This window comes from Patella vulgata, chromosome 8 (genome assembly GCF_932274485.2).
Source record: "Patella vulgata chromosome 8, xgPatVulg1.2, whole genome shotgun sequence".
In the NCBI taxonomy this organism is placed as follows: domain Eukaryota; kingdom Metazoa; phylum Mollusca; class Gastropoda; family Patellidae; genus Patella; species Patella vulgata.
Window position 1 is genome coordinate 28079333 of NC_065886.2, and position 17246 is coordinate 28096578.

At 33.8% G+C, this 17246-nt stretch overlaps 2 protein-coding genes across 3 annotated transcripts in view; both read left to right on the plus strand.

The window, feature by feature from the left end:
• Window positions 1-11582, plus strand: part of LOC126829608 (protein flp) — a 49973-nt gene extending 38391 nt beyond the window's left edge. For both annotated transcript variants that reach the window (XM_050559556.2, XM_050559555.2), the window contains exons 2-5: window positions 5628-5807; window positions 7475-7732; window positions 8352-8605; window positions 8818-11582. In XM_050559556.2, coding sequence (XP_050415513.1) covers window positions 7488-7732; window positions 8352-8605; window positions 8818-9539 — 1221 coding nt within the window. In that variant the 5' untranslated portion in view covers window positions 5628-5807; window positions 7475-7487 and the 3' untranslated portion in view covers window positions 9540-11582. The remainder of the gene's footprint in view (window positions 1-5627; window positions 5808-7474; window positions 7733-8351; window positions 8606-8817) is intronic.
• A 348-nt stretch (window positions 11583-11930) lies between these two features.
• On the plus strand, window positions 11931-16309 carry LOC126829611 (uncharacterized). The gene is made up of 4 exons (XM_050559559.2): window positions 11931-12122; window positions 12912-13081; window positions 14486-14709; window positions 16052-16309. The coding sequence occupies exons 1-4, from the start codon at window positions 12032-12034 to the stop codon at window positions 16152-16154; spliced, it is 588 nt and encodes a 195-aa protein (XP_050415516.1). The 5' UTR covers window positions 11931-12031; the 3' UTR covers window positions 16155-16309.
• Window positions 16310-17246: the final 937 nt, after the last annotated feature.

Genomic DNA, 17246 nt, shown 5'->3' on the forward strand with positions numbered 1-17246 from the left:
TTGTGGACCCTGTAGAGGTCGCAATTTTAATTCGATTTTGATGAAACTTGAAATGCATGTTTATAACCTAATGATCTTGGTTCCTTTCGATATTGTCGCATATCGGATCGTAACTTCATGAATATGGCCCCTGATTATACGAAAAATCGCCTCTTTTAGCTTGTGGTCCCTCTGAAGGTCACACTTATTATCTGATTTTAAAAATCGTTTGAATATATCACCGTAACACCATAATAAAGGATGAGTTCAAATTTCCTGAAAATCAAACCAAAACTGCCGGACAAAGTGGCCGCCGCTTGTACGCGAAAGGTGTAAAAATATGGTATATCACGGTTGTGGACCCTGTAAAGGTTACAATTTTAATCCGATTTTGATGAAACTTGAAATGCATGTTTATAACCCAAATCTCTTGGTTTATTTCGATATTTGCGCATATCGAATTGTAACTTCATAAATTATGGCCCTTGATTGTAGGAAAAATCACTTTCTTTTTAGCTTGTTCTCTATCCATCTCTCAAAAATGTGGGCGTATCCTGCCTGGCAGCCGCTGGTTTCGGTGTGTTTTAGCAGTTTGTTATAAAATGAATTTCATCCTCTAGCTCCTGGCATATAATACATATTTGCATATGTTCTTGGCTTATTTAAAGAAGTTTCATCTATGCCTTTATTACTGTTTTTTCTTTTCTTTTGTTTTGGACAATAAATTATTATAGCATATTTTAAGTCTATATTTGATTTTATATATTCGCAATTTTGAATAAAATATGAAAACCAGCTGTGTCTCCCTTCTGCGTGCATATTTTCGTTTTCATTTAACGCAAGTCCTGTTAAGTTTGAAGCAGGTAGTTTTTTTTAATTCTTTCATAGTTCTTTTAGTGCTAATCTTCTAATAAAGCTCTCAATTGGATTGCATCCATTTCTGCGCGTACAGCTATGTTGATACTTTTTCTGTTTGTTTCTAAGGCATTTTAATATTCAAGTTTTCTATAATAATTGTTGAATATACATAGGAAAGATGATGAAAATATTTGTCCTTTAAAATACATCTACTTTTAGCTTTCTGTTGCTTTTCGTCAAATATCCGAATTATATGTAGTGAATTTACAAGATACAGATATGGATTTGTTTTTGATAATTTGTTAATCATAATGCCTTACTTCCTTTCTGTGTTAATTACCTATGGCGGTAAAACAGGAGCCAGAGTCTGATACAACTGTTCTAAGATAATTGCAATCAATGAAGTTTTCTAAATTTTCCATAGTTTTTGTTTTATTTGTATTTATATAGTTTGTCTTCACTTATCAGAATAATTTTCTAAATTGTCTAGACATTTTGGTAGACCGTTTATAGTTTTTGAGATAGCAAACATTATACTGTTGAGTATAACCTAGTATTAATTAGAGCATTAACAAGTTTACTTAGGTGACTAGATATCGCAATAGCTCTATAATTATGTAGCACCATAAGTCTTCTGTCTGTCTGACCGGTCGCCACATCCTACATACGACCCATGCATCTTTTCTTACTACATATTTCTGTAGCCTTGTGATCGTCTAGAATTTGTCTCTAGTTTTCTTTACTTCTGCTTCACGTTGTGTATTTACTTCTTACAGTTTCTTAAGACGTTTGACTTAAATTCTTACTACATATTTCTGTAGCCTTGTGATCGTCTAGAATTTGTCTCTAGCTGTCTTTACTTCTGCTTCACGTTGTGTATTTACTTCTTACAATTTCTTAAGACGTTTGTCTTACCAGGAATAATAATGCATAGTTCGCTTCTACATTTTATATAGCATATAACTGAATACAGGTATACAAGCATAGCACAAATTACAATACTATATAGCTAAAACCACTTCTCCACCCTATCCAGCCTCTCGGCTGTCTAGGAACTCAGATGTACCCTCGATCTCTGGAATCTAATGCAAGTCTGACTTACAGGGTTCCCCGGTTTCTTTTAAAGGTAAATGAATATCATGCACAATAACTCGTGATCATGGCCCTGAACTTGTGTAATTAACAAAATGATTGGTTACTTTAAATCAAATGATGCAATTAGAATAATTCCACTCACGTGTAATTCTGGTGGTAAATGAGTGACATATGTTTTCGATAAAGAGCTCTTTTTTATATGTCAACTGTCAATTACAGACTAAGTTGATTTAGTGCACACTATATATGTGAATATGTTTGAAATTACTAACTTGCCAAAGATATTAATTAATGAAATATAAAGGCATCTTATTTCAAGAGCAAAAATTCTAGCAATATTATTACATTCGTCCCTTCCTTTAAGACTTTTTGCTCGGTATTGGGTAAAAGATCCCTTGAATCCTTTACAATAACCATACCAACATCTGCAGAATTATATAACTATTCATAAATGTAGCAGAAATCTAGAAAATCAACATATATCACCTCCCCCACTTGCAAGATTTATGCTAAATGCACAGGTAGGAGACTCTTAAAAACTTCTATGTGCTAAACCCTATAATTATTCATGCAACAGGCAAATATCAATGATACTATACTATATAACAAAGCTGTGAAAACACAAACACACATATAATCAAAAATCAAAAGTCAAAAGTTGCATGCAAAAGTTCGCCAAAGAGTTCATCACTGTAAAATCCTATGAAAATTCACTAAGCCTAAACACAGAAAACACAAATTGTCTTTTTAAAATCTTCAAGTGTCCTAATTTCAAAACACTATAACACATCACGTAATATTTATAACGTTCAGGTTTCACTTTACATTCTGTCTGAGGAAATCTCAATTTGGTAAACTGGTAAACCATTTCTTCTTCTTGGATGTGTATTGGTCTGTTTCAGCTACCATAGTGTCAAGTTGAAACTTTCTTTTTTTCTTCTAAGTATGATTGGTTTGTACAATTTTATCCGTCAATCAAACATGTCATTGCCATCAGACCAAGAACTAACTACTACTATTTTTTTAAAACTTTATTTTGATATTAATCTAACATTATTATTTCGAAAAAGTATTTGTAAATCTTACTCTTAATTAAAATTAAATTTTATTTAATTATTAATAAACTTTGATGTGTCCCTTTAATTATAAAACTTCAAACTAACTTTGACCTCATGACCTGAACTCGATCAGTAATTTTATAATTGCGTTTTAAATAAACTCGTACCTTAATATACTGACAATAGAGAATAATTTGTAAAGATAAAAAATGTTGTTTAACCCATCTTATTTCTCTATTCCTTGTCTATAAATTTTAAAACAATGTCGCAACGACGAAAGTGCTACAATTATTGGGATCTGATTTGTCACCTTTTCTATGGAGTGACGTAATATATGTTTTTCTCTGAGAATCGGGAATTTACGTGGAAAGTATTTCATTACATTATTTAGTTATAATGGAGGTAATAACATTTCCTCCACATTTTAACTTGTCGGAATCTATAAGATCTAGGCCTACTGCTTTACCACATTTTAGTTTATTTGATGAAATACAAATATTCATTAATTGTTTAAGATGATTTATGGTCTGATCGCTAACATAGTTATCAGAAAGATTATCAATATGTCTACAGTCATCAAAAAACAAAAGTATAATCCTTGAAATTCCCCACGGTCCCCCATTAACAGTGTGTCCCCAACATGAATGTTATATGGATAAATTCACTTCTCCATTCCCCATAAGTTGGGTTTCTTCTAGTTTTGCTGGATTATTGTCTTGTTTACTTCGTCAGTCATTTTTGTCTGATATAAATTTTACAGGGGCATGTTATTCTAACTGACTGTATTCTAGTTGTTTGAAACTATGATACAGTTCTCTTTCTAAGAGTTCAATTCTTTTTGTATTATCATTAACCATGTTGTTAGTATCTTATGTCGTGTTTACAGGATCTTTTGACTTTATTCTGTCCTTTATCACTTTGTGATATCCGTTTAGCGAGAGTTGGCAAACTGTCTGTCACCTTTGTTAGATCGTGCGTTAGTTTTGATATAAGTTCTTTTTTATTCAAAATGTTGTTACTTTGGCTGTGTGATCTTATCTTTGATATTCACCACTTCCAATTCTATGTAAAATATCCTTAATTGGTGTGATTTCATTTGGCGATGTATGTGCGTTAGGGTTTAGCTGTATAGGTCTGACAGTAGTATCAACTTTATCGGGTCTAGTATACATGCTGATCCCTTTCCTTCCGTACCCATAGAGGTCATTTTTCCACTTAATTTTTCAAATTTCGAAAAAAATTTGTGGGTTCACGTTTGGCATTTATTGCCCTGGTTCATTAGTTTTTGAGTACTGTAAAACAAATTGTGATAGTTAATAGTTTTTTTTTCTTTCTTGTAACTTAGCCTTACTATTGTTTTAAATAGATCGTCATGTGGTAGTTTTTCACTTATTATATCATCATTTACAACCAACGTTTATTATCTTTATTATGTGTCATCTACATTTCCGAGACATATCAAATATCTTAATAATAAGTTTTCTTCACATTAGTATTCCTAATTGATTTGACTGAAATGAGATTAAATTGTCTATGACTGTTATAGGTATGTACTTCGTGGTCTTTGGTTCCCTTCTTTGGCGCCATTTCCACTTATTGATCAAATAAACACAAATTTTCAGCGCGAATATCCTAAGAATATTCTATGTATTAATTATGCTTAATTAGTATTGAATCTGTAACATTTTGCAATTGTTAATATCCTTGGTACATTTATAAATGCTAATATCTACAAGAGCTTCTAGCAGCAAGTCTGACACTCGGGGGCCATTTAGTATGATTGTATTTCACCTTATTTCGAATATTAAATGAATTGTATAGCAAGTCCCGAAAACGGTAGTCCCAGGTGCTATAAATGAAAATTTTATTTAAGCCACATTTTTAGCAAAATACAAAAATAGCTTTGCGTGGCTTTTACTGTTTCTTATAATCAAGAAAAGCTGAAAAGTTTAGTCTATTAACTTCTTACATTTTCAACTCATTTCTTAAAGTATTCAGAATTGTTCAAATGAAGTTGCTCGACTACAATTGACTTTTTTGACATCCACTAGACCACCCGATTGATTTCAACCAAATTCAGTAGTCATTTTCTATAGCTGGTGCCTATCTCAGCTTGTTCGCGTTCAGCATGTCCCTTGGGAACATTAACAAAGAAGCACTGATTTGTATTAGGATTTGTGTGGTTCATTTCAAGGCAAGAAAACATACGCCCACCAACAGTTTCGACGTTCCCGCTGCGATTGGACCTTTAATTTTCTTTTTAAAGTAACATGTTCTGGGTCCGGGTCGATAATGGAAATAATGATCACGGTCCAAAAGTTTACATTATTCGGGGACAGAAATTCATTACATCTTCTTGGGGCCGTAAACGTTAAAACATTACGATTTTGTTTGAACGGACGTCAAAGCTTCGAGTGAGCTTCCTTATGAATAGTCAATGTCCTGTTTTGTCACTACCTATTAAGCGTGAACTAACGGATCGAAGTGGGAGATCATAATATTCTGGGTATAATCGTACATCAGTACATATTCCTTAACGAGAAAATCCCAACTGTCCATTTTCTAAGCAATCTCAAAGTTCGATCATTCAATTACAATGCGAGCGTTAAAATATTTATGTGTTTTTTATTCTTGTAGCGTGACGTGGGAAACTTCGGTTAAGTCGATACTAGGAGATGAATTTCGACTGAGCGATGATGTAAGAACTGATCTGGTTAACATTCAAGATTTGCTATCCCACCGAGTAGGCACACCAGCTTACTTTAACGCTCTGTTGGTTGGTTTCCCAGAAGATGTTACCAGAGAAAAACTTATCAGGTATGCAATACTCTTATCACTAATTTTCCTGATATGAACCCGATGACCAAAACACTTAAAAATTGGATCTATAGGAAGATTTAAGTTAAAGGTATTGTTTCAAACAGGCAGTTACAGTAATATATGTTTCCTTTGTATATAACGTCCAGCCCAACCCCTTAAACTCTATGAGCTCCCCGGACATTCCCAAACAATCACCATCCGTCCCCCTGACCTTTAATGATTCCATCAGCATGTGTAATTGCGGTGATTAGATATTTACTACGAGTAGAGATTTAGAGAAGAAGATAGTATCATTTGATACCAGACAAGAGATTTTACTTTGCGTCTTTGGAGTATCAGTAAACAGATCACGTATAATTAAGTATTTGACATAATCCTGAGAATATCTTGTCAGACTTACAAGAAAAGCCGATAATCCTAGCGGTTCTCTACTAGCTTATGATCAGCTGTCTCCTCAATATTAAGAAATGTGGACAGGATTTACACTGATTTCTTGTCAATGACCCAGTCATGCCTAATCATTTTACCTTTTACGTCAGTGAAATTAATGAGATGTGTTTCATTAGCTAGTTTCTAGACTGAAACAATAAAATCAGTAGTTTAAATGACATCTCAAGAAAGGTTGACTTTGCAGATAATTGTTTTTTGTCTTGTTTTCTAAACCGCTTGAATATATGTGCCCCTTTGTGTGTGTGTGTGTGTGTGTGTGTGAGAGAGAGAGAGAGAGAGAGAGCGAGAGAGAGAGATGAGAGAGAAATGGGGTCATTTCAGGTCTAATATATGGTTTAATTTTATTTCAATAATTCGCTTGCGCGTAGGGGTCTTTGGCAGCGGGAGGAAATCGGAGGACCCGGAGAAAACTCACGAGGTTGGACAGGCGACCCTACTCCTTGTCATGTACAACCGGGGATTCGAAACCACGCCAGTTGACTCAATGACAGGCCGTATGATACAGCCCGCACGTGCTAACCATTCGGCCATCCAACCCCCGTGCCTCTTTGTGCAAAAGACTCAATACAATTTCAATATGCACAAAACCCTGACAAACAATTTTCTCGACATCAGAAGGTCTGTCATTGAGTCAAGTGGCGTGGTTTTGATTCTCCCCCGGTACTTGACAAGGAGTGTGGTCGCCTGTCCAACCTCGTGGGTTTGCTCTGGCTTCTCCGGATTCCTCCCACTGCTAAAGTCCCCATCGGGTAAGCGAATTTTAAAAATAAAATTGAGTCATATGTTAGTCCCGTATTGACCTAGTTTGAATCGAGTGGAATGGACATTAAACCCAATTTCTCTCTCCACACGGTTGTTGTTTTATTTATTTATTTTTTTTTTTTTTGGGGGGGGGGGAGGATTGTCAGTTGTAAACCGCATTGTTTCATGGGATATGTTTATCTTTGGTTATTACAAATGGCGCTCAAAACCAATATGTCCATAGAATACGCGAGTCGCGTAGTGATTTAAAAATGTTCACTGTGTCATATATACTGGATATTAGGATTACATATTTTCACGTTAAGATAATATTGATTGAAATGGGCCAATATTGAATTCTAATAAGTGTTTTTAATTTCCAGTATTATAGATAATATTGCGTTAAAGGTTTAGTACCTCTAATAGCTTTACTTTTCCAGTTTTATATAATCTTTTTATTTCAATCTTTTCAGGCGCCTTCGTTTTATGCCCGCGGTTGCACCCTTTCGAAGCAAATTTATGTACAGCAACTATATGTACACATTAGCAGGTTATGTAGCTGAGACTTTAAGTGGGAAATCCTGGGAAACTTTGGTAAAGGAATATATGTTAACGCCACTTAAAATGACAACAAGTGGGTTCATCAATGAAAGAACAGATTTTAAAGATATAGCCTTACCATGTGCTGTTAAACATGGAAAATTGATTAATTTGGACCCAATACTGCTCCAGTATGTACATTTACATTTTTTAACAAGTAAATAAAAGAACTCCACTAAAGTTGAATCCATACAAATCAATCGAGGAGAAACATTTTTGATTATGATCAAATTACATAATGATCATTAAGATGTATTGACAAAAACAGTGGAAATACGCCAGACAATTCTAGATTTATTGATAGTATACTGTCGCTGATGCGTTACAAAAACTAAATGATAGAAAATTAAATATAATAGTTGTTTAATCAAAATATATGGCATTTTGCGATAATGTGTGCCAGAAGACGGTGACGAAGTTCGGTTTATTGATTCTATAGATAAAAGTAATGCAAAATTAAAAATCAAAGAAATACAAAGTCCCAAATTAATGTAAAAGTACGCGGACGTAAAGAAAAGAAAATATTTCAAATAAAATGAGTACCATGGCTGTGAAATAGTATCATAAATATATAATAAGCACACACAGTCTTGTGCATAAAAAGCTAAATCTTGGATAATACGCAACTTGATAACAGGTTATAGTCTAGTCAAGCTGTTCAAATTTACAGTACAACAAATACGACGGTTGGCTACATGAATTTCTCAAATAAATGCAAGATTTTATCAAGCGTTCTGTCTCTCTTTGAAGGTCTGTTCACCCTTGTGGTCCAGCTGGGTCTCTTTTCTCTACCTCAGATGATATGGCAAGATGGCTATTGATGTTGTTGAGTTCTGGTAGAGACATGTCCAATAAAGAAGTGTTTAAATCCGATGTTTTGGAACAGACATTTAAACCCGTGATGCCATTACCATTTCCTGACCAAGATCTTCACAGAACAAGATACCCAATAGCAGATGTTCAGATGTCATACGATCTTGGTTGGGTTACTTCATACTATAGAGGTAAGTGTCATATATTATTGACTGACTTATATTATAACTATAGAGGTAAGTGTCATATATTATTGATTGACTTATATTATAACTATAGAGGTAAGTGTCATATATTATTGATTGACTTATATTATAACATGTCGATAATAGAATAAAAAGTAAAAATTACAATATACATGTATAACCACTGGAAATATTTTTTCTATAAAAATTATTTTCAGGTTATAAGAAGATTTGGCATTCAGGTGGTATAACTACACACTCATCGAGATTATGGTTCTATCCAGAAAACAATGTAGGCGTATATGCTGCAGTAAACGGACCTCAAACACGAGAAAAGATATATGCTCTCCGTGCTTTAATGAGTTACGCTAGTGATATGTTACTTGGAGAAGAGCCCTGGCTTAACGATACAACAGTTTGTACATTCCCAGCACCCTGGGGTGTTCGTGCCGATATAAAGGAACCTAAAATTAGTAGAGACATTGCAGGTGAAATACGTCTCCGTCCTTCAACGGATTTAGTTGGTCGATATTTCCATCTTGGGTTTGGCGAAATACGGGTTTACTTTGGGAAACGTGGAGCACTTGTCCTCCATTTTGGGCGTTTTGGTACAATGGTACTTAACCAGGAGAAAGGTTTGTTATTCTCAGGAAAATATTTTGGCCCTCTTTGGTTTGTCACGGATTCTGATGATAGCTTCGAACCTGAAAAGGTAAGGTTTGTACGCAGTGGAGGTAAAACTACTGGTCTATACTTTCATGTTGATCCTGCATATAATGCCTCTTTCTTCAAAAAAGGGCGAATGCCAATTATTTGGCTGGAAAATAAAAATTCAAAAAATACGTCAGAAAGGCCTTGCATAAGCGGTTCTATATCTGCGTGGACAAATGTCTTTGAATTGATGTTCCTCTGTTTGGTGATAGGATGCAAATTGATTTGAGCATACAGAACAGGTTTGATATGGTTATCGTTGTGGTGATTACAATCATTATCTTTATCTTCAGCTGTGTCCTCAATGGAAGTGTTTGGTTTTTATTCTATGGATTAAATCTCATTTTGGGGACAAATTAAAAGAGTGAAACCTATCAAAGGAACGATGGCCCTGTTAACATTTTCATACAGTGGGCCAAGCTTGACAACCGGTTTAATAACATTAGTGCGGAGAATTTGGTTACTTTTGTATTATTTGAATGTGTTTATATTTGTTATATTGTCAGATTTATTTGAATACCGTAGCTTTTTATGTCGTTGAGGTTTTTGTTAAATTAGATGTTTGGATTGTTTGGTAATAATTTAAAACATTGTATTATTTCAAAAATAATTGTTTAAAACTTTAGCATTACATTATAATTTGTATATATACATATATTACTAGTTTATCTCATCAAGTTTTATTGTCGCCGCTTTATATAAATTCATCTATCTGTGTCTGACGAATTTTCGTGTATCAGCATCACGGACAATTGTAACAGTTAAATCATTTTATTAGATCGTCGGTATGTATCTGCAGATGACCGATAGAAGAGGGTGTTTCATCCGAGACGAAATACCTTTTAAAATCAAATAATTTCTTATTATTTTAGTAGTACATCTATGTTTGATGGGTTCGACCATTTCGTGAAATTAGCTAGATTTATTCGTTGTTTAAAAAATATGTAAAATTCAAGAAATTTTTATCTCTGCTATCCACTAATCTCTGCCACAAATAACGTGTACAATATATCTTATTCTGGTAACAGATCGTGTTAGTCTAAGCCGCTGATCGTCATTTTAATCCCTTGCAAATTACAAAATCGTGCAGGCCGTAAAGGAATATCACCAACAATGGTCTAAATGCGTTAAAGGACAATATTGGTGTCAGTCATTGCCACGTATGTGGCAGAACTGGTTTAACATATTCCAATTATAATCTTAACACAGAGATCATTGCTACGATAGATGCATAACGAAGATTTGGAGAACCGGAAGTGACGCAATAAATGGAAAACAAGAGTTATCCTTCTATATAACTGACTGAACTAACGAGCGATAACAGTTACACGGGCGGGTTTCTGCTCACTGATAATTCCGTTGAAGAAGAAAAAGTGTTTTATAATTGAATGTCACTAGATAAGATATGAGAAAACGAGAAAAATAGCAATAGCCCGCACTTTCCCTTGTTTTTATAAATTGTATACTTAATAAAAACATGGTAATACACGGACTGTTTCTATTTTATTTTTTCGTTTTCTCTTATCTAATGGCAGACAATTCTTTGTATAAATTGTCAGATATCCTCTCACATTCTCATATAACAACGTTAGGTCTTCGATGGAATTATCAGTGCGCAGAATTCCGGCCTTGTATCGTTATCACTCGTTACTTCAGTCGGATATATAGAAGGATAACTCTTGTTTTCCAGAAACAGATTTTACCAATATACCACAAAGTGACTTTCACAGTTTTTCGACGGATTTGAATATGGATTATAAAATTTGTGAGATACTTAGTACAATAGATTGATTTTTTATTTTATTTTATTATTATTTTTTTAAATTTGACTCCTAATGTTCTAAATGTTTTCAATGGAATAGATATAATTCTGTGTCCGCCTTTCCCGAATTTCTGGGGACGCTATGCTCCTCGTTTCTGTACACCACGTTTTGCAATCAGACAACACACTACCCACCATTGAATTTTGAGCGATTTCAAAATTTGTTCGCCACATTTTCTTATACCCGGTCTCTTTACTTGTGGTGCGTAATTAAGTTGCAGGTAGGTCGGATTATCACGCCTTAAATTATGTCCGTTACAGTTTAGATACAATAACTGAACACACCAAAAGGGTGATAACTCCAGTAATCTTTGCATTACTATATCAGAAATACTGTATCACTTAATATTTTTTACATATTACATCTTCATGTTCCTGTAAATCATATAATTTGAGTTACATGTATACTTATATTGTGTTAGGCCTAATAAACACTGTGCATACGTCTAATAGCCTTGCTTTGAAAGGATATCATGATATAAAATAAAGTCGAACAGGATTTTGTCTTTATATTGCAGTCAGTCGGTTATCTTACTAATTAAATATCTTTATCTGTAGTATTGTGTCGTGTCATGCATGTCAGGACTGTAAACAGCAATGTTGTTTACATTTTAAATCACCGAAAACCTAATACTTTCAAAAATATGTTTGTCATCTTGATTTCAAGTTGATTCAAAAACAAATACTGTCACCAACAGATTATTTCGAAGATAGGCCCAAAATGACAAACATAACATTAGGTAAACAAATGAGTACGCAACCTTTGCACATCCGCATATCACATGACTTAGAAGCTTTGATTCGGAAGACGACACTTGAAAGCGGATGTACGAATTAGGTATAATATAGACCATCGCCCTACAATATCTTGTTATCGTGTCTTGTTAGAAGCAGTCAAGATGAAGTATGAATTGTTTCTTCTAGTTTGTGTGATCACTATTACCAATGCTTGGTTTTTAAACACAGAGAGAATAGTGAATTCTGAAAGAGGTATGTCAAAATTAAATACAACTAATATTTATAGGGTTCGGGTGTACCTTTTTAGGGCAATATTGTTATGGACAGTGAATAATAATACTAATCCTGGACTAACTTACACAATTACTGAAAGATGTCCAAGATGTCCTCTAGTGAAGTGCGCTCGCCTGATTGACGAAAACTTAACTCAATGCATTTTATAGATTGTAATTAACGGCCAAATAAACATATTTTATTTTTCTAAAATCTCCCGTAAGAAATTATTTACAGAAATATAAATACATTGTTTAAAATTATAATCTTAACTTATATACTTTTTCGAGCGTTTATTCTGTACGACGTGTGCATAATATATCTCCGGTTTTATTGGATACATCAAAGTTTATTATAATGTATCGGAGGTCAAAACCTGAACTACAAATAACTGCTGTAGTTGACGATTAGAACCACTAGGTGTACATTTCCTACACTAAGGATTCTTTGTAAATACAAAATCAATTTTAATATTTAATAGAAATGTAATACATTTGTTCGGCGCAAGATTCAGATACGATCAAATTTACCGATGCAAGTATTGATGTTCGCTTCCAATGCATCCAAGCGTAATATTTAATTTATGTCAGCACAAAAAGCACCGAGATTTTATTAAGAGGCCACTCCCGTTAAGCGGTCAGTTGTGAAAATTCCCTTGGGTGGCTGCTTAATGCAGATTCTACAGTATATTAAACTCAAAGAAGGAATTCGGAATTATTATAACACCCTTATAACTAACAATAACTCAAACCTCTTTAATTTTAACAGAAATAGAAGGACAGTGTCAAACACATGGAAGTGAAGGCAGCTGTGAATTCTATAATTGTTTTGAGAGGAGATTTCCATGCAGAGCTAGAGGATATATGTTAAGATTTGGTTCACATTATTGTAGAAGATTTGAAGACGTAGATTCTTACAGGCACAGATTTACGCCAGAGGTTTAATCTTTTAATCATTTAGTGTTTTCTTTCTCTATTTCTAAATACCAATAGTGTAATAACATGTCAGTTGTTTAAAACAACTATTATACAACTATTCTTGAAGTATCTGTCTAAATGTTTGAACTATGTTAGATATTTTGAGTAGTTCGGCGCCATATAAACGAAGAATCTTTTCATCAACTTACTACTTGTCCATTGGTTATCCAGTGTCTTGATAGAATAGTTTACTTTAACTTCAAAATAATGGGTGTGTTAATTTGCAGTTGTTGTTTTTTTACTAATCGATATATTAAAGAAAAGGCTAACTTAACACGTATTTTACGCTCGTAGTTTGACAGAATAGAGCTAAACACCTTTTAATTAATATTGACTTTTTGTGGACAGTTCAATGCATTGTTCGTCAAATAAAATGTAAATGATTAGAAATAGAGTTCGAGAGAATTGTGTTAGTGACGAATACTTATATTAGTTAAATGCATTTTAATGGGTATACTAACTTATAGACAAAGGTCTTTCTTATGTTGTTGTTAGTTAGTTGTATTTTACGTCCGCTTCCACCGAGGTGATATCGCAGACAAGGTCTTTCTTATCTCACATTATTTGTTTTGTTCGACCTTTGAATCAGTTAATCGTCCATATTATGTAACTATTGAAACAAACATTTGGCATTACTTGAAATCTGTTAACTCAAGTAGCTTGACCCTTGAAGTTGTTTTATTAAGAGTTTATTAAATAAAACTAATGATTGGTGAAAAGACATTTGTTTTGTAAAACAGGACAATAATTTCTGCTAGATTTAAGACATTCGTTTGTTGGGGGGGGGGGGGTTGACAAGAAATATCTTCTGATTCCGCCGAGGGTTTACTCTTATATGTTACCTGGCTTATGCTTGAAAATTTAAAGTCTTGCAGATAGTTTGCCCTGTTAAATTATTTAAAATCGTCGAAGTGTATTAACCTTTACTGTTTGAAATATGAAATGTCGGTTGACTTATCTATCGTTTGCAGTCTCATAAAATCCATTTGGACCTAACAGAGATTCTGATATAGTTTATAATATAGTAGTATTTTAGTTTTTGAATTTCGCCTATTCTTATAGTTTTGTTTTAAATGAGCTTATTTGTATGTAGTCATTACTAAATCTTCAGTAGTTAACTTCGGTTTCGACATTTTGTTACATCGGTATTTCAAAAGTGGGTGTAACTGACTTGCTAACATTAAATTGTAAAGATAAACAGTGAATATATTCTTGGTATTATTATAGTAAATACACAGGCAGTGAATCGGGCTGCAAGGTATTTAAGGTTTGATTTTTCGAATATCTGTAAACCCACAAATTTTACATTTATTACGTTGCCTTTTCTATGGTTGAAATATAGTGTACTTTAAATTGTTTTAAAAGGGTCAAGAATTTCTCACTGTGTCACAACAATGTATGACTCGGAAACTATCTGAACGTTTCTATGGAAATGAGGAAGTAAATTGTCATGATCTAAGCCATGAAGCCTTTAACATCATGGGTGACTGTTATCTAGACAGTGGTTTCTGTGATATATTTTGGGACAACAAGGGAGCCTTCTCTAAAGTGTTCGAAGCTAGAGATCTCTTCGACTCTGCATCCTTCAAGTAAGTACTATACATGTATAATACACTAGCAATCCGACCGATCACACAAAGACGGGTAAATATTACGAGTTGGTGGGAGTCAGGAGTTTAATAGCACTTCGGCAGTTCTGCTTCGACTAGACTAATGAAGACGGACATACGCCGTACAGTGTACTATGAAGGAAATTTTATCCCCACAGCGACGCTACGGCCTAAACTTATATCGAATTCCAACTGCGAAGAGATCGTTGACGTGCACTCCAATGTGTACACGAGACCTCAATTTTTTGTCCCATCGCAACTACTACCAGTAAGAAAGAGAGAGAGAGAGAGAGAGAGAGAGAGAGAGAGAGAGATGGTTTTAACGCCCACTTGACACAAACTAGGTCATTTCGGGACTAACTTAAATTAGGGTTTAATTTTATTTCAATAATTCGCTTGCGCGTAGGGGTCGTTTGCAGTGGGAGGAAACCGGAGGACCTGGAGAAAACCCACGAGGTTGGACAAGATGTAAGTGAACCGGGGCGGTCTGATGGTTCTGAAAACAAATTTACAAAATCAGAAATTATTTTACAAAATCAGAAATTATTTTACAAAATCAGAAATTATTTTACAAAATTGAAAATAAAAAATAAAAAATAAAAATTAAAAATTACAAAATTAAAAATTATTGTACAAAATTGAAAATTATTGTACAAAATTGAAAATTATTGTACAAAATTGAAAATTATTGTTAAAAATTGAAATTTTTTGTACAAAATTGAATTTTTTTGTACAAAATTGAATTTTTTGTACAAAATTGAATTTTTTTTACAAAATTGAATTTTTTTTACAAAATTGAATTTTTTTGTACAAAATTGAAATTTTTGTACAAAATTGAAAATTATTGTACAAAATTGAAAATTATTGTACAAAATTGAAAATTAAAAACAGAAATTCGAAATTACTTTTTTCAAAATTAAAAATTGAAAATAAAAATAGGAAAAGAAATAAACAAAAATATTTCGTATTTGAGCTTCCGTATGATTCAGATTTGAAACAAATTTATTAAAGACTCTAGCCTGAACCATGTTCACAGTGTTTCGGAAAAGGGGCTTAACTTTGGAACAGAAAGTCGCGGTACTCTGAACATCAATAGGATTCATTCTCTCCCGACCCCAATGCTTCCCACTAAATCTGAAAACATCCGATAAAAATTATAGTCTCTATCGTGTTCACAAGGTTTTCTTAAACCTATATGGGACGGGACGCTGAATATCGATAAGACTCGTCCTCGTATGGCTACAGTGCAATGTGGCCGTATAAAAACTAAAAGTATATATACTTTAAAAATCCACACATTCCGTTATTTTCTGTATTTCAGAATCTGGAGAGAAATTGGTAAATTAAGTGCAAGATGTGGAGGTCAATCTGCTAGTAGTTTTTTCTCATATATCACACAAAAACTTATGAATCTCGGTAATTAACGTTTTGATATCCAGTGTGATAAAACCTCTAAATGTTTTCCTTTACCCTCTTTACAAAACTTTTTATTTTGTAAAAAAAAAAAATGTTATCATAAAAGGATCTATTATATCAAGAACAATCTTTAATTTTTCTAATAAAATACATCTTCAAATTGTGTGTCTTTTATACATAGTCTGATTAAAAACAAAATACCATATATTACGTACTAACATTGCTATTTAATGGAAATGACGAAACTTAGACCTAGTAGTATTACATGTAATAGTAGTATTACGAGGGCTAAATGGGGTTGTAGTGCGGCAGATAGTTTAGTAATTCGTCTATACCAGTGGTTGCCAACCGTTTTACATACGAGACCTCCCCCCCCCCCCCCCAATATACATTTGCTCTGTTCAGTCATATTTCCCATATTAGGGATGTTCGGATTTATTGTGTTTGTCACCATGTGTTACATAGATACTAATAAAGTCATTCTGATCATTCCTGTTGATATGATTGATATTCATTGACCGAATACCAACAATTTCTTGCTGCATGTTACCTGGCTGTCTTTTTTTCATGTACACCATGTTGGGAAACACTGATCTATACCGGCATAAGCATGGACATGGTGTTATCGCGGGATAACTCTGGACTCCTTATGTTGACGTACTGTGCCGTCGCCATTGTCCACCCGTCTGTCTCTCCACATTAATTGTCTGTGGCCATAATTTTTATCTGGTTTCCGTGAAACTTAAAACACATCTTTTGTATCCCAAAGATCTCGGATGGGTTCATACCGGAAATACCCGAATAGTTGCCTCTGATTGTACAAAAATCGCGTACATATGATATGGAACTCCTAAAGTTCAACATCTTTATTCGATTATGATTAACGTTCAAACGTGTTTATTACACAAAACTCGCGGTTTTAGTATGCTTTTGGTATGCAGAGACAGTCTCTCGACGAATTTATCAGATGTCGTCTTCGAGACTACGCCATTGCATTTCAGTATTCCGTGAAGTCAAATCGGAGTCCTTAAATCTGCTTATTTATAATTTCAATCTACATTAGTGATCGTGTAGTTAAAACGCAAGCATCTTAAAATTGT